The sequence below is a fragment of the Lissotriton helveticus genome, chromosome 5_1, assembly GCF_964261635.1.
Source record: "Lissotriton helveticus chromosome 5_1, aLisHel1.1, whole genome shotgun sequence".
NCBI classification, from domain to species: Eukaryota; Metazoa; Chordata; class Amphibia; order Caudata; family Salamandridae; genus Lissotriton; species Lissotriton helveticus.
Window position 1 is genome coordinate 119,111,785 of NC_136065.1, and position 18,709 is coordinate 119,130,493.

An 18,709-nucleotide genomic window follows, 5' to 3' on the forward strand; every position below is an offset into this window, starting at 1 on the left:
AGATAACAATATACAATATACTGTTGCCCACTACTTGCAGGAATTTCATAATGCAGATTAGACACTGGCGGTGTACTATGGTTTGGATATGGTGGAAGTGAACCCAGGGGGGAGACCGGGAGAGAACATCATGTATGATGGTGTCTAGGTACATTATTAACCTGGAGAGTGTGTAAACAAGAGGCCTAAATATGACAGAAGAATTAACAGTGCATTTACCAGAGTAAACATAACTATGTCCCAGATTGCTTGTTAAAGTTAGTAATAGCTTTTTTCTTTAGTTGTGTTGTTTCTGTTTTTTGAATGAATTCAGGGACTTGTATGATTCTCCTATTTAGGCATTATACTTTAATTCAAAGAACACCAACACTGAAATATGGAGATACATTAAATGAGAATTATGTCATGAAATTGGATCATTTGAAAATCAGTCGATCTTGTTATTTATCGAGGACTGGATGTTTCAACATCTGGGAAATCACAGTATTGAAAAAAATATAATAATACAAAGCATTTTCCAACTTGGGCTAAAATGTATTACACCAGTGAGTGACATTGTACCCAATATGATTAGTGAAGTTAATGTTTTGACTTTACGAAATGGATATTATTTTTATGCCGTATGGCATTTTAATAATATGAAACGTTTACTCCAAAATAGGCACGATGAATTTTGAAAGCTAAACTGAACTATGCCAGCCGGTGTTTAGAGGAAGACAGACTATGCAATGTAATGTGTTAGTCCGCTATCAACTTTTTTTTGTTTTTACTGGTGGTCAGATGTGGGTTTTATAAGGCAAGGAGAAAATGACGTTATGTACTGTGATCAAGACCTTTGTGACTGAACCTCATTGGTTTGGTTGCCAAAGCTTTAAATACAAATCACAAGCATCACTACTCCTGGGATGCGTGTTCTTTTGCATGGTGATGACTTGCTGTTTGGATATTTTGGGGCTGTCTGGCCATTGTTTATCCCACCCCCATCTGGGTGGAACAGATGGATTGGGCAAATTACGAGGAAATAATATAATATATGTGCAAACCTTTCACTAACCTCCCAAACCAATGACGACATTCAAAGGGTGACTCCTCTAGTCCAGTTGATGGCGTCCCCAGAACCATGTGAATGGAAGGCCAGGCAGAGAATGAGCTACAATCCAGTAACAATGGTGAACATGCATAACTTGTATGATTATGCACTACATTATTCTCAAACTACACAGCTGCTGGAAAAGCAATTTAGCCTTTCCTGAGGGCAAAGAAACGATGCAAAAAAGATTTAGTTTCCTTCGGCATTGTAGATGGGTAAATAGTCAGCAAATAAATGTCTCAGAAAAAAGTGTGCCCATCCAGGATCCCAGTAACGTTCTAAAACAGATTTGACCAATTCATGCTTCCAAATTAACAGATCCTGGGTCATATGCTGGTTTTAGGAAACTTAGAAACTAGAGAGGCAGTGACAGAAAATAAGTACCAAAACTATAGAACTCTTACAGTATACTGTGCTTACTTAACCACGTCCACTCCAGCGTGGGCGCCAGATGATATGTAACCCTCAAATAAGAATAATTTCTCCTAAATACATTTGTGGGGCACCAGATGATATGTAACCCTCAAATAAGACTCATTTTTTCCTAAATACATTCTAACAATTAAAATCATTTATTTGAGAACTGTCAAAGCGAAATCCTTGAAGGATGATTCAAAGACTTTTTTTAAACTATTGCCCTTTTAAGTTTCATAAATATATAAAAGAAAATTCTTCATTGCCTGCAGTCCACAAAATACAGGAGGATGACTGATGTCTATTATTCGTTGAATACTTCATCCTCACCGGTGATTAGTGTGCTTTACAAATATGGGATTGATTGATTGATTGACTGATCCAGGAAACATTGACATGTAAGCATGGGTACCCAGTACAAGATCAATTACCCTGATCATTAAGGCCAGTCAGCCAAATCCTGAGTATTAAAAGAAGAGTTTGTCGGAGTTTCTCTTCCTCTTTTTGATCAAAGTGGACCCAAAAGTTGGACTTCCCTCAAAACATGATTTACATTCTTTATTAATTCAGATTCATACTTCAACAAGATGCTGTCTTCTATGAGTGATTCCTTCTCAAGTTCTGACTGCTTGGGCGCTCTGTAATGGCAAAGTTTTGCATCCTCGCTGGACACCCAATATTGTTCTCCATAAAACTCGAGCGGGGTATGAACTGAAGTTTTTACCACACTTCTGGGGTTGATGATCATTTTAGTGGGGTTGTCCACATTGGGTATATTGGGCTCTCTATAGACGAAACGTAGCATATCCACACCGGGAACATGGTTCCAGTCGTTGTAGGGCGCTGATCGAATTTCATATTCTTTGGTTGAGGGGAAAACATGGTTCTGAAAGATAAATGTGCCAAAAAACCAGCTGTCTTTGGCCAAATAGTCCATCAGGTCATGCCAGTTCTTGTGACTGACAGGCAGAATGATTTCATCAATGTCATTGAGTGATATATACCTGCTACGGTACATATAGCGATAGATGCAGTCATTTAGGGTGGCTGTTTGCCCATAGTAGTGCAGCTCTCCGGGATGCTCTGGGAAGTGCCAGCCTGAGGAGACATTCAAATACAAGGTGATTGGCCAGGGTACCACATCTACAAACTCCAGCTTTTCATAGTAGTCGATGACGGTCTTGAGAAGCCTGCTGCAGTGAGTCTTGTAGAGGACAACTTTCTGTGCACCGAGGATCCTATACATTTCCATGGCCTGCACAAACTGCAGCACATTGTTATAGTCTCCGAACATAGTTGAGATGCACACAACAAATTCATACTCAAATTCTGTGGGAGGAGAATTTTCCAACTGTTCTCGGATGTTGTTGATTTTGAGATATGGGACGACAGAGGGCACGTCTCTCGACTCAGACCCTGATGAAACCGATACAAATGTTGGGATAAGGTCCTCCTGCAGATCACAGAGCAAATCTGTGGTTCCATATGGAAAGTTAAAATGGTCTGCATGGACCTGCATTTCAGCCTGAACCGTGTAGGTGCTGTTGATGTGACAGAAGTGGCAAAAGAGCTCATAATACTCGCTGCGCTGTGTGATTCCAAGCACGCGGACACTTCTGCCGCCTCTAAAATCCAAATATGCAGCAATGACGTACGTCTTGCTACTAGCAACTGGAGTGATTGTGCCTTCCACCACATCATTTTTACAATCACTGCTTTGCTGTTGAATGAGCGTGTGAGATTTTGCATGGACCACTTTTTTCCTAAAGTAGCCGTAAGGCATTTCTAACATCAGAGGATTCTGATAGATGGAACCCAGCAGGACCACAGTCAAGAAAATGACGAACATCACAAAGCATTTGCAGAGGCTTTTGACAGAAGTGTAGGGATTCATCTCTGATTGAGTCGCTGCAGCTTGTCGCAGTGATCTTGCAAATCCAATGTCCATTCAACTGGAATTACCTAAAGGAACAACAAACAGGTGAGATACAATTAGAAGAAGAGCTTGGATGTACAGTTTCAGATTGTTTAAGCCTTTGTCCATACTGATAAATGCAGGACAACCCCAAAATCCAGAATCACATTGTTTTAAAGGAGCATAAGTGTTTGTGAAAGGATATAACTGAAGATCTGTGTAAATGTAGGTTTTTCATACCTTTAGAGAAGAGTATGAGCTCAATCAATGCTAATATACCATGAACCAGACACCAGGGGTCTCCAACCAGCAGCTTGTGAGCAACAGTAGCTCTCCACACCTGAGGCACACCTGTGTGCAGCCCAGCTTATTAAATTAGAATGCTTCTGATTGATTGAATTAATATACATGTAAAGAATTGAGATTATACAACACTAATAATATTAGTAGCTCTCATTGCATTTCATTGAACATAAGTAGCTCTCAGTACAGAAAAGGTTGGAAGAGCTACCTTTTGTAGATGTGAATGTGGTTATCCTCATAGTCCCTCAATTCTTGGCCTTACTACCAATCATAGTGATGTAGTAAGATAAGGAGAACACTCAGACACTGGAATACCGAAAGATATCATGAACTCCTTTCACAGAGACAACTGAAAGCCTGCCACGTGGTCACCACTTCTGATGTAGCTGTATGTGGCCCGACAAATGAGATACCTTGAGCTGAAAAGGTCTCCATTCCTCAAACATTAAGCTGTTCTGCCAACACAATCACCTTATTCTTCTACTTTGCGTTTTATCTGTGATGTAATATGTGTATTTTTTAAGAAGTTTGGCAAGAAGCTGGCACCTGGGTGCTAACGTCGTCGAATAATCAAATCTTTCCATGATGTTAAAGTATAATTTTATGTTCATGCTTTTAAGATATGTTTTTATCGAAATAAAGCCTTTTCATACTCATACGTATATTGAAGAGAAATGAAACATGTTTAGTCTCGTGAATCGTTGCTTTACAGAAAATCCTTGGATTGAGTTTAAACACATACTTATCCCACTTACATGAAAAGGCCCCTTTCTTCATGCTATCTGGACATGACCAAGGACGCCTGGTGTGTCTGCCAGAGCCCCAAGTGTGTTCCACTCTGAGATCATGTCATTTCTTACCTCTCCTGGTTCCCGCTTACCTTCATTCTGCTCTGCCATGGGCCAACAAGAACATGAGACCAGAAGAAAAATGGTCCTGTTTGGCAATCTCCCAATATCCTTACATGCTGCTGTCTCAGAGAGGCTGGTAGGCCTGTGTCTGGCTACTGGCTGTACCTAACATCCTAGAAGTACCAGTCTACGGGTAGTGGAGAAGTGTGGCTCAATGGTTAGAGCGGCAGACCCTGATGCAGAGGTCTGGACCGGGACCAGCGTTCAATTCCTGCCTCAGTGGGTCTTGGGCTCAATGTCCCCGGATCTGATAATTCTCGCCTCGGTGCCTATTCTAATCATGGGTCCCACTCTGCAACTCTGGGCAATAGCTTGCTTAAACTTCACAACGGCCCCAACAGCGCTGGGATGCCTGGCTTCACCTTGGGGAAAGGCCAGGAAGGGTTCCACAGCGGTATGTGTACAGCGCCTTGAGACCCCTTCGGGAGTGATTCGTGCGCTATATAAGCACTACATTTACATTTTTTTTACTGTGAAATGGTCTCCGGGATGCTCTGGTGAATGTTCTCATCAGAAAGAGCACAAGGATGCCTATTACTTTACTTAAATTTACTTTCAATCTACAGAGCATTTGTATCCACGCAGTTGTAAAACTTCAAGCATAAATCCAAGCTAGGTGCAGGGACATTGGGCAGACTGAAGAGAAGGTGCAGCTGTCCTGTGAATGTGTACTATTCCATAGGAACGTTGGTAGAGTTAAGTCAATGGTAGGTCAGTCCTGTAGGCAACAATTCATGGGAAGGAACACAGGACTCTTTTTTTCTCTTGTTCATTTTTTCCCAAGTTATGCAGATTTTTTCGGCTCATTCATTTAAATCGAGCTGCTTTCCCTTAGCCCTGGGGTAGTGAGGGCATGGCACTGGACACAGAGCACAAGGGCAGAGTATGTCCTGTCTGCACTCAGTGAAGGCCTGCCACAGCCATACTGCAGGCATGCGTGTTTTAGGCACTAGGCATGTCTGAAGTGCATTACCAGTGAATTTAGGGTTATATGGTACTGTAGATGCCTTCTGTATTTTCAGATACACCGATTTAATTACAATAATTGATACTCACCTAGGAAAACTACTCAAAGTATCAGTTCTCGAAGTGCTATATTACAGGTTACTAAAGTGTGCTGAATGCATTCTTAGATGTCAGCAATCGGAGTCTAGAGCCTGAGTGCTTCTATTGTGAGCGACATCACAGGAAGACAGAAAATGGGACAGAACTGCCACCGGCTGCACTGTGGTTAAACAGAAGCATTGGCGATCGTCATATCCATGACACAAAACTGCCCTGCTGCACTATCCCGTATCCCATCTCCGGGCGTGGTAGAAACAGTGGATATGTAAATGTGGCTTCTATTTAGTTTCTCAAAGTGCGTTAATTACAAAGGAAAATTAATTGGGGAGTGGCCGTGCTCGAACAGTAGTCCGACATCACTTTGCAGCAGAAGAGATTGTCACTTTTGTAATGCACCGTTTGCTACCTCTTGTATTTTGTTGGCACACGATTGTCATTTACCTCTTGTATTTTGCTGGCTCACAATTGTCAATTTTGCTTCATTTAATGTAACGTTTGCTTTTGTATTTTGTTCACATGGAATTTTCTCATGTATCAGTTCTGTTTCTATTGTAAAGCGCTCTGACACCTTCGGGTAAAGTCCGCGCTATATAAAAATGCATAAATAAAATAAAATAAATAAATAAAAGAGAGCGCCTACAGGAAACTCGGGATTGTGCACTGCTCCTTTCCTTTTCTTTTGGCGCCCTCCAGTGGCCTTTACTTGTAAAACAAGCCCATGATTAGGCAGCGTAAATCAAGTCCTGGAGGAGTAAAGCCAGGTTAACCAGGGACGGTGGAGGGGGCAGAACTCAAGGCGTAAGTTCCCCCTTAAAGGTCTTCCGGAGTAGGGGGTGAAGCGTTGCACATCATTGGTAGGTGAGGCGGCGTCCAGACCTTTCAATGATCAACTTTCTCTGGCACTAAATCACCTTGTTCTACAATGCTGTGTGACTTTAAGGATGTTACACTAGCAGCCGGCTGATGGGGATATGCACTCGAAGTTGCAACATTGGCTACATCTTGACCACAGCGCAAAATCGGTTATTTAAAATGCGGGGGCGCGGACCCTTGAAAAGTAGGGCAACAAACAAGGGGGCTTGTAAATATGCCCCCTTGTCACTTTTTTGACGCTCCTGTGGCGTTGCGCCATTCTCTATATTTACAAGGTGGCGCTAAGCCATTTAACATAGCTTAAGGGCACCTTCTAAATATGACCCTTTCCAGAGCGGTCTGCTGCGGCAAAGGGGCGTGCAATGGGTGTTGCACTGGGTGTTCCACCGCAAAACCCTCAGGTTTTTGACACTGCCCTATATTTCACAAGGCTAGGGCAGTGTAAAAACCTGGTCTTAGAATGGCCATACGAGGAGAAATTGTTAATTTCTCCGAATTTTTTGCTCTTTCTATGTGTGCTGCAGCACACATTAAATCGCCATTAATGATTGTATATGTGCAAAAAGGTGTCCCTTCCTGCACATAAACAATTGTGCAGTGACAATACACGTGGATAAACTGGAGGTGCAGACAGACTTCATAGACCATTGCAACTGATGCAAAAGTGGGAGATTGAATGATTTAGTGAATTGGGCGAGGTAGTGGTAAATGATAGTAACATCAACTGTTCACCTCTGCACTGTTACGGTTTAACAGTTTTTATTGATATCAGTAGAACAGAAACAGAAAAATCCCTCCATCTGCAGTTAGCAGTGGACTGTGCAGTGATAAAACATACATTCAGATAATGTCCATTGCAGTCCTGTGCCCAGCATTTGGGGAACAAACATTCGAGTGTCCGTACATAAGTGGAAGGATTAAGAAGGAAAAATGATAAAACATGGGGAAAAAAAATCCCTCCCCCCTTCAAAAATCAATCCCCCCCTCCTCCCGCCCGTCTAGTGCTCCTTACCCACCCCACACCCAGCGCGTCCCTCCCCGCGACAATGCCACTATAGCTATGCTCAGGTTAACCATCTGCCTGCAGGGGTTCCGTAAGTCTCAACAGTCTTAGGTATCGGGGGCATGTGATTTCCCTAAATTCCGTGGTCAATAGCGATATGAATGGATGCCACAGATATTCATATTTATCTCCTTCCCCCACCAAGGTAAGCGACAATTTCTCCATCCCGAGCACATGCCATAGTCGATGCAGCCAACCAGTGAAGGAAGGTGTGGTGTTGGTACGCCAATGAGTATGTTTTGTATCGCAGAACCCAATGCGATAGCTATGTGCCTACCTCTGCGGGACCGTAAGGGGTACGTCAGTGGGTTAGGAAGCCCTAATAGGATATATGCCGGGAAGCGTGGGAGATCTGTTTCCAAGTGTTTGTCTATTTCGTCTAGCACATGCACCCAGTAGGGTCGGATCTGCACGCAGTCCCATAGCAGGTGTACCAAGTTGCCAACTTGGCCACAGCCACGCCAACAGGTCGCCTCCCGACTTTGATCTATCGCATGTAGCCGCTCTGGGGTGTAATACCAATATGTCACTACCTTCGTGAGCGTTTCCGTGAGTCCCATATGGTATGCAGAGTGCCGGGCTCTGTAATAGATCCCCTCCCAGTCCTTATGGCTAAGGGTCCTGCCTAACTCCCTCTCCCAGCGCTCTCTGCTTGGGTTGTGTGTGTGCGTCTGCGTGGTATCCTGTAGAGGTCAGAAATGAGTTTAGCATCAGATGTGCGGGTGATGAGCCACCGCTCATATGAGAGAAGGGGTCTGTCCGCGTTTGCGCGTACTTGCGGGTGCAACGCCCAGTGCCTCACTTGTAAATAACGTAACCGGTCAGTCTCTAACAGACCATACTCTTGTTTGAATTGGGAGAAGGGGAGGACCCCCTCACCTCCATAAATGTGGTATAAACAGTGGCAACCCGCAGGTTTCCTGTGGTCAAAGGTCTTCTTTACCGTGCTGGGGTAAAGTCGGCATTGTCTGTCAGCAAGGTAAGCGGGGAGGGGAAGGTCGTGAAGTCGTGAGTGATGTTAGTGGCGTCCCACACTTCCAGGGGAACCCGCGTTATGTAGGAAGCGTACAGGTTAGGGGGCCTGTGGACCTTACGTAGAAAGGGGATTTCCTGCAGTGGTCGTCCCGCCACCGCTTGGTCTTGAAATAACCAGTGTTTCTCTGATTCCCATTTGCTCCATTCAACCAGGTATCGCAGCTGCGACGCTTGGTAGTACTTGTGGAGATCGGGAACCCCCTATCCTCCCGCCTCCGGGGCAAGCGTGACCAACAGACTCTGCATTCTGGGCTTCCGGCCGTTCCAGATAAATTGGGCTAGGTCGGATTGTGTCTGCTTGATCCACCCGGCAGGGGGTCGCAGGGGGAGTGCGCGGAAAAGGTAAAGTATCTGGGGCAAAATGGTCATTTTGACCGCTGCAATCCTCCCTGACCAGGAGAGCGGGTAATGTCTCCATCGGTTGAGTTCCCCATGAATCTTCCCCCGTAGTGAGGCGTAGTTAGTGGCGACCATCGCGGGGAGTGAAGAGGCCAATTGGATCCTCAAGTATGGGACCGTATCTGTCGCCCATTGTACGGTGAATCGACCTTGTAGGTAAGCTCTTATGGGGGGGGGATAATGAGAGATCTAGGGCTGTGGATTTGTCAGTATTCATTTTGAAGCCTGAGACCTGGGAGAAGGCATCTATATCTGCCATACATGCCGGCAGAGCCATCTCAGGGGTGCCTAGGGAGATTAGAACGTCGCCTGCATAGAGGCTAATTTTGTGAATGTGACCACCAAATTTATTCCCTGCGATCATCCGATTTTGCCGTATTTTCTGCGGCAGGGGTTTCATGTATAAGGCGAATAGAAGTGGCGATAGAGGGCACCCTTGCCTTGTGCCTCTTTCGATGTTAAAACTGGTTGAACTGTAACCATTCACCCTGAACACAGCTGTAGGGAACCTATAACAATTAAATATAAAGGTACGGATTTTTTCTCTGATCCCCACTCTCTCCAGGACTTGCTCTAGGTAAGGCCAGTTAACACGGTCGAAGGCCTTTTCGGCATCTATCGCCAGTATCATATACTCCCCGGGTATTCGAGTGGCTTTCTCGATTAGGTGAAGCATGCGTTTGGTGTTATCTGTTGTCTGGCGTTCGGGGATAAAACTTGCCTGATCCAGATCTATAAGTCCGGGTAAGTGGGGGGCCAGTCGGGCCGCCAGGATCCCGGTGTAAAGTTTAAGGTCAACATTCAAGAGGGAGATCGGGTGGTAGGCCCCACATTTAGTCTTGTATTTATTTATTTATGGTTTTTGTAGAGCGCGACACTCATCCCGAGGGATATCACAGCGCTTATACCAAGTGAACACTACTGAAGACTGAGGCAATAGGACCTAACAGTGAATAGGAAAGAGGTGGGTCTTCAGCTTTTTCCGAAACAAGAGATAATTTGTGGTGTGTCTGAGGTAGGCCCCACATTTAGTCTTGTCCTTCCCGGGTTTCGGGATGACCGCAATAGAGGCCCCAGGAGCTCTGCACTGTTAGAGAAACTGGCTCAACCACCAGAGGTGATAAACACACCATAGAATGTGACTTAAAGGAATAGGCAAATGCAAGAAAGAACTCTAGCTCACATTTAGATAACGTCCACTATCTTTAAAAAAAAACATCAGGAGGTAACTTTTAATCACCCCAAATGGAGAACCACAGGAAGAAATCCATGATCCGGTAGATTTACTTGGAACACAACCTACAAATCTTAACTGCATGCGCGCTAGCGGTTTTCCCGCTGTGCGCTGCGTTTTTTCAAAAGCCGCGTTACATGACGAGCTCAGCTCGTCATCAGCGTACGAGCGCCGTAACTCATGACGAGCTGAGCTCGTCATGAGCGCCGAAGTGGTTAAGAAGCAATCTCAATCCTAGCTACCATTGATCCAACATCCACCTCACTTAGTAACAGTAACACAGAGTCTCCACTTTCACCTAAACTCTCAAAAAAAGAATGCAAATAGGCTTAAGAAATTGAACAAAGATACAAGAGAAAGTACACCAGCATTTTACATGATCTTAATTATTCTGTTCTAATTAAGGTGTTCCCCATATTTGACCTACAATAAAGGGCGAAAAAAGTTGAAACTCAATTAGATCTCATTGTTCATTTACCCCAAAACAGTGAAGGGTCTACTTTAAGACCTAAATTTGGCTCTATTTGGAAGGAAAATCCCTCAATCGTGAGGAAGAACAAGGCAAGGTTGTTAACCCGTTGACTGCTGCCGTCGGCCAGCGGTCGTCGCGTGCACTACCTTGGTAGTGCTGCGCACATCCGTTGGCCGAAGGTGCCCCGCCCGTTTTTCGAACGTTCAGCACTGCAGCTGAACGTTCGACGCAGCCAACGGGTTAATAATGAGAAGGTAGAATTTTGCAGTCTACCAACCGAAAATCTGCAAACTTCCAACTGTTGTGAAGACATGAAGGAATCTTGAGCAAGCACCAAAACATGCGGCCAAGTAGCAGAAAAGTCTGACGGCATGACATAAAAGGAAAGGTGGGAGCAAAATATAGTGTATTTGAAATTGAGGGCGTTCTGGAAATGAAATAAAAGTTCTGCCAGTTAATGTTGTTGAAATTGTAAGAAATACCCAAATACATTCAGATATGTCCCACATAACACCTAATATGTCAACTAGCCAATTGAGATAAAGCATCAAAATAACCTACCCCCGACTTATTCAGAGGTGACTTATACTAAACAAATCTTCTATTGTGGGATATTCTAAAGAGAGGAAACATAATTAAACTATTTAAGGTTTACCATCACTAACACACACAGATTTGAAAGATCTAACCTTTGTTGCTTTTTCAACCCCTAAGAACAGAGAAATAAATTATTCAACCAAAGAAAACATTTAATAGACTAGATATTGGTCGGCTAATATAGGAAAACAAAACACAATTTCAGAACTGTGGAATTATTATTAACCCCTTGCATGCTGCCGTCGCCCTTTGGCCGACGGGAGCACTACCTCGCAAGTGCTGCCGTCCACCTAATAGAACGCCCGCACCGCAGCGGAAAAACCGCTGCGGTTAAGGCATTAAAACATCACCAACTGAATGATATCCACACAATTTTTGGGTTGCATTAATATCCAAAGTCATTATGAAGACAAAAGCACCACTGTGGGGCTCAGAGAATATGTTACCCCAAGTGATAACAAACTTTTCATCGTGCTGAGGAGCCTGGTGAGCATTCCTAATCAACACCAAGCAGATGGGTCCTGCCACTGAAACTCCGCTCCTGAACCCGGAAAGCTCAATAACAAACCAACCAATCATCAAATCAGTGAGTCAAATATACTGTTAATAAGGACGGAGAACATCAGTGGAATGCGGAAATATAAACTCTGACCCTGCAGTCCTGACCTTCATTAAGGACTAGGGCATTGTATTTACAAGAGACTGGAATCAGTCTCGTTGGTGGGATACAGTGAAGCATCAATTCCCACAGAAAAAGGAAACAAATGAGGATATCCTTCTGGACCTTACAAATTACTTAAAACATCAGCTTCACTACAACATCACATGTAGGTAACCAAGGAAATCTATATGCGGTCAGTGTATAGACTTCTGCGGTACCAAAGGCCCATCTCCCTTGGATTAAACAGAGATCTACTTAGTTTTAGGAAAAACCTCAAAACCTGGCTCTACCCTAAATAAACCAAGAATGAAAGTTTCCAGTCTTTTTGATCTTTTGGATGAACTCTGATAGCGCCAAGATGCCTGCCAGGTGAACGTTGTGCTTTATAAATGAACAATAATATAATAATGATATCTATCAAATAGGCTTTTCAAAAGGTTGCAGCACTGAGGATAATCTACTGACACTCTCAATGTTTATACACCGATCTATAACCACAACTGGTAACATTTCATTCACAGTCTTCATCGATTACAAAACAGCGTTCAAAAATATAGATTGTGGTAAATTATGGGGGCAGTTAGCATCATGGGACAACCTCTCAGGCCTTTTGAATGCGATTATCAGTTTTAACTCCAATACCTGGGTATTAAGGGCCAGATGTAGGTGGCCCAATACCGGTCGGTAACGGCCGAAATTACCGAAATTCGGCCGTTACCGACCGGTATTGGACGTTTGGGATGTAGGTGGCCTAAATTGCAAATTCGGTAATTTACCGATTTGGTATTTTAAGGAATCAGTAAATTACCGATTCCTTAAAATACCGAATCGGTAAATTACCGAATTTGCAATGTAGGGAGCACTCAAATGAGTGCTTTTCCCATTTTAGGATTCGTTATTTACCACCAACTAAAAGTTGGTGGTAAATAAGGAATACCTTTGAAAATGTAAATCTGTGCATTTTCAACTGTGCCATGTGGCAAACATACATGCCCTTAGGGCATGTATGTGTGCCACATCTGCACACAAGCACGATTCAGGGGTGCAACAGGGTGTCAAAGTGACACCCTGGCACCCTTGAATGTGTCCCCCATTCGGTAATTGCCATTCATTCCTATGGGCCTCCAGGCCCATAGGAATGAATGGCAATTACCGATTCGGTAAATACCGAATCTTACCGATTCGGCAATTTTTACCGAAAATGTATCTACATCTCATTTACCTCTTCTTAAATACCGAATCGGTAAAATTCGGTATTTAAGAATAGGTAAATTGGGATTACCTACATCTGGCCCAAAATGATTAATATGTTCAATGTCCAGAAGTAAGTAAGTAAGTAAGGCTGTGCTCTAGACCCAAAACTCATTAACCTTTATGTAGCAGATTTGGGAACAGCATTGGAGAACATAGGTTCCTCCCCCCCCCCTACACTGTCAGGTCACTTAGTTACAAGTCTGCAGTATGCAGAATGCACATTGATCTTAGACAAAACAGCAATTGATCTCCAGAGAAAGCTTACTAAACTAACCAATACAGTGAAAATCATAATCTGAGCATAAACAACAATAAGACCAAGGTGGTAGTTTTGATCATAATAGCACAAAAAAGGTTGTTGGTACTTAAACTCTAGTAACCTAGAACGTGTTAGTGGGTATAAATACCTTGGCATGTGGTTGGATGAAAGCGGTTGCTCCAAATGGCACCTGACAACCATGAAAATCACAGCCATAGCCTTAAATGCTTCATTTATGTGCCTAATTAGTAAGCTATTGGGTCCCACACTGAGCACACCCATGCGAACAATCAGGAGCAAACTCATGGCCACTCTATCATGTGGCCAGACAATATTCCTCAGGAAATGCTCAAAATGGCTGGATTTAACTCAATGCCTTCCCTATAAACTTACTCTTAGGCCTCCAGGTAGCACACCACATGCCCACATCCTGAACTGTGCACTCATGGTGTTGGGTTCGAACTGCCTTCTTCCACGTTGTTGGAAATGGGATCCCCGGCTGGCCAGGGCTTTCGCCAAAGTCAGTCAGAGACCACCACTACCAAGTCAGGGCAAGGGAGTTACACGCCAAGATAACTCCTGCTCACCCTCTAGGTAACGTGGCGCGAGCAGCAAGGCTAAACTTGGAGGCGATGTAAGTTAAGTATTTGCGCATGCACCCCAGCAACAACACCCAAAGGCCCACCACAAAGGAAACTCCACACAAGGTTATATAAAAAAAATAGCCTTTGTATTACACCAAAACACATTAGATAAAACACACACTTTACAATGTGCCAGGGGCACGGGCAGAATTTACAGGGGATATTTACAAGACAGGGCCACCTGGACCACTGTCAGGGATCAGAAGTAACACTTTCAGAAATAGCACTTGGAATGTAAAATTACTTTAGCATAACATAGCACCCAACCAGTAACTACTGGTAACAGGACCTCACTAGCACCACCTGTACTAGGGAGAAAACAACCACCTAAGTATTACAATACCTGTAGGGGTGTAAGCACATAACACATGATGCAATGCATAACATTCATTCAGAGGTGTAATAATAAAACACAGTTGCGCAAAACTCAGAAGTCACCACCTGTGACTGTCCCTGTGTCCCAATGTCCGGGCCTAAACGTAGCAGTTGCCCACAAAGTGCTGGGCAACTGGTGCAGGGAAAGTTAGGGCAACGTTGGAGCCTCTCTGGCTCAAGAACCACCACTGTGGCACTGCGGAGCCTCTCTGGGCTCACAAAACGAATGGCCCTCTCAGAGCCTCTCAGGCTCTTAAACACAATGTGGGCACTCAAGAGCCCCTCTCAGGGCTCCAGAACCAGAAATGCCCCTGGAGCCTCTCCTAGGCTCGAAAACAAATATGCCCCCTTGAGCCTCTTGTTGGCTCTGAGCAAAAGGTGGGGCAAGGTGGGAGCCTCGCAGGCTCTAGTAACCAACACAACTGTGCCCCTGAGCCTTTCGTGGGCTTTGATCAACAAATGTGGCCCCCAACATTGGAGTCCCCCTTCTGGAGACTCTAGATCAATATTTGCCCCCTGAGCCTCTCGGGCTCTACACAAAAATGCCACCTGGACGCTTCGTAGCGCTTCTGTGCGCTTTAGCAGGGAGAAATCGACCACCCCTACCAAATCTCACGCATCTCGCGTGAGTCGCGTACCCCCGAGGCCTACCAATACTCACGCATCCAGCGTGAGCAAGCGTACGTCCCGTACAGTACTTTAGTGAAGGCGGGTGCGGGGCACACAGCGGCTCTGCACAGAGCTGGGCGGGCGTCTGGGGCTCCCAAGCTTCACAGGGGGAGTCTGGTCCTCCGGATCTGTGGGGCTTCAGTGATTTCAGCGGGAGGCGGCCAGGCGATCAGGTCACGGCCCTAAGGAGGGGCTGGGGGGCACCAGGGATCACGCTTCGGCGGGAAATAAATCTCTTTAGGCAGCCCGCAAAACAGGGGAGAATGCCGGGTGGGCACCGGCTTTCAGAAATCAAGCGCTCCCAAGCGCTGTAACAGCTAATCAAGCCCTCCAAAGCGCTATAACAGAAAATAAAGCGCTCTCAAGTGCTAGAGCAAAGCAAAAGCACTCCCAGGCGCTCCAGGGACTAAAAGTAAAGCGCTCTCAGTGCTAGAGAGCCAATACAGTGCCCCCAGGCGCTATGGGTCAAGATGCAGCGCTTCCAGGCGCTGGAAGCCAGCAAAAATCCAGGCAAAGTCCTTCAGCAAGGCAGGGGGGGCAAGGCTGGGCCCAGAGCCAGCTCACTGGGTCTCCAGGCAGGGAGACAGTCCAAGTGGCGGTCCTCTGGCCCAGCAGCAGCAGCAGCCCCCTCAGGATCCTGGAAGAGAACAACTTCTGCGGGGACACAGCCCCATCTTTATACACCATTTCCCTTTGTCTGAAGGTGCAGGGTGGGGGCGGAACCAGTCGCAGCTGGTTCTTGAGTACTCTGTTTACCTCAACCACCCTCCCTATTCACTGGCAGGGCTAGGGTCGTTAGACACACCACAGGGGGGCGGAGCCAGCATTGTGTGGGGAAAACCCAGCGCATCCAGGACACAGGTACACTCCTCCCACACATCACTCATGCTAATCTCCCACTCACCACCGGGCAGACCCATCCAGACTTCCTGGAGCCTGGCATGCCAGCCAGCTCCAGCCAATCACACTCCAGCACCCTCACTGCACACGTACAGCCATGTCTAGAAATGGCGCTTCCCTACTAGACACATACATGCTGCATACACCATCTCGCAGCATTCACTCTCACGAGTTCACACATACCAGACTCAAGCCTGTACACCCCACGCATCAGGAACTACCAGGGACACATACATTCCCCATGCATTCCTATGGGCGGGCAGGCCTAGCTCAGCACATGCACTCAGAGTGCGCACGCACTTTCCACTGGGACACAGTGAAAGTGCGCAGAACCCAAAAAATCACCATTGCCAGGTCACCATTTCAAGCAAAAAGTCTCGGGGTGAACCTGCCCTAAGGCCCAAGTCCAACACACGTGTACAGCCTCGTGGATTTACAGTCGTAAAGAGAAGTACTCACACAAAACTCTTCGTGTGAGTAATTTACTTCAGGGTCGTGGTGCAGCCATTCCAGTTAGACTGTCCTAGGCATTTTTGACAATTCTGCTTGTTTGTGGGTATTCAAATATTTCACAGTCTACTCTCACAGTGGAAATGGTTGTTGATTTACTTTAGTTATGGGTAGGAGTACAATAATGTTATGTGTAGGAATTATGTCCCTGAGGCTGATATCAGGAGGCCAGCAGACAAGCCCTTTGAGTGACTTGGCATCCTGGGTTCAAGATGGCTTCAGGTTCGTTCTTCTTCCCCAGGCAAGTGGGCAGCAATTCAGCACAGCAAGGCAGCAGGTCCTTCGGGGTAGCAGTCCAGCAGAGTGGTGGTCCTTTCAGCAGCACAGCAGTCCTTCTTTCTGGCAGATTATCCATAGGTCCAGAGGTATACTGAAGTGGTGGTGTCTGAGATGCTACTTTTAAGCACTGGTGCCCTGGTTCAGTAAGGTGGGAGAAGCTTCAAGACAGTGGCTTTGAACTTTATGGAATGCCCTGCCTCCCCTTACCTGGCTCCATGCGGATGAAATGAAAATGCAGGGTTGTTAAGCCTTTTTGTGTGGGGACAGGTCTCAGCCTATTCACGTGTACGTGCGGCTGAGCCCTGCTCCTCCCTTCCAGCCTGCCAGTTCGTCCATCCAATCACACCTAAGTCCCCATTGTGTGTGTCTGTCTAGGATGAATACACAAAGGCCAACTTCCAACTACATCCAATATTATGTGAGCAGAAACAGGTTGAACACATAAAAAGGCTAAGGCAAGAAAATGGCAACTTTCTGAAAGTGGCATTTTCAGAATTAGAATTCAAAATATGACTTCACCATAAATTAGGATTTTAAATTAGGATTCCAGAGAGACCAAACATAAACCAGTTATCTCTTTCCGTCTGTACATTACTCTTGTAAAATGTAAAAGGCAACTCCAAAGTTATCCTTTGGGAGAGACAGGCCTTGCAGAAGTGAAAAACGAATTTAGTTTTTCACTATCAGGACATGTAAAACTTTAAAGTGCATGTCCTACTTTTCAAATACATTGCACGCTGCCCTCATGGCTGTCCAGTGCCTAACCAAGGGGTAACTTATATGTATTAAAAGGGAATGTTCGGGGCTGGCAAGAGGTTTATTGTCAGGTCGACATGGCAAATTAAAACTGCACGCACAGGCTCTGAAATGGCAGGCCCAAGACATGTTTTAAGGGCTACTTAAGTGGGTGGCACATTCAGTGCTGCAGGCCCACTAGAATCATTTATTTTACAGACCCAGGGTCCCTGCCAATTAGATTCTCAGGACCTGTGTTCTTACCCAAAAACTGTACCTTGTACACCCAATTGGCACTCTCTAGCAACAGGTTAGCCCCTGGTAAATGGTACCACAGGCACCCAGGGCACTGTGACTAGGGAAGGCCTCTAAGGGCTGCAGCACTTATTATGCCACCCTTCGAGGTCCTGTACCTTTACACTCACACACTGCTTTTGCAGGCTGCATGTTTTGGTGTAGAACAAAGTGAAGAGTCGACATGGCACACATCCCTGTGTGCCATTCCTACAACCCACTGCCCTGGCATGGATCAGTCACCCCTCTAGCTGGGTGCACTATACCAGTGGTGAGGGTACAGATGTATGAGCCCTGTACCCCTACAGTGTCTAAGTCAATTCTTAGACATTGTAAGTGCAGTGCTGCCATTAAGAATATTTGGTACTGGGAGTTTGTCATTATGAACTCCACAGTACCATAATGGCTGCACTGAAAACTGAGAAGTTTGGTATCAAACTTCTCAGCACATTAAACTCACACTGTTGCCAGTGTGGGATTTAAGGAAAAATGCCTCTGAAAAACGACCAGCCTCTGGTGGGTTCCCTGACTGAACCACACCAGCCTGCCACCACGAGACATGTTTCTGGACCCTAGGGTGGGAGCCTTCGCTCCATGAGCCCAGAAACAAAGCCTTTCCTGGGCGAGGTGTTCACTCCTCCCCCAGGCCAGGAAGAGCCATCTGTGGCAGGGAGCTTCAAAGCTCTTGCAGCCTTTGTAATGGGAACCCCAGCCTCTCCTGCTATCAGGAGCAGGCCCCCTTCCTGTCTCCCCTCCTT

At 45.5% G+C, this 18,709-nt stretch overlaps 1 protein-coding gene across 1 annotated transcript in view; it reads right to left on the reverse strand.

The window, feature by feature from the left end:
* Positions 1-1,089: 1,089 nt before the first annotated feature.
* Positions 1,090-18,709, reverse strand: part of LOC144753010 (beta-1,4-galactosyltransferase galt-1-like) — a 42,884-nt gene continuing 25,264 nt past the window's right edge. The window contains exon 2 of the mRNA XM_078640818.1: positions 1,090-3,466. Coding sequence (XP_078496944.1) covers positions 2,013-3,452 — 1,440 coding nt within the window. The 5' untranslated portion in view covers positions 3,453-3,466 and the 3' untranslated portion in view covers positions 1,090-2,012. The remainder of the gene's footprint in view (positions 3,467-18,709) is intronic.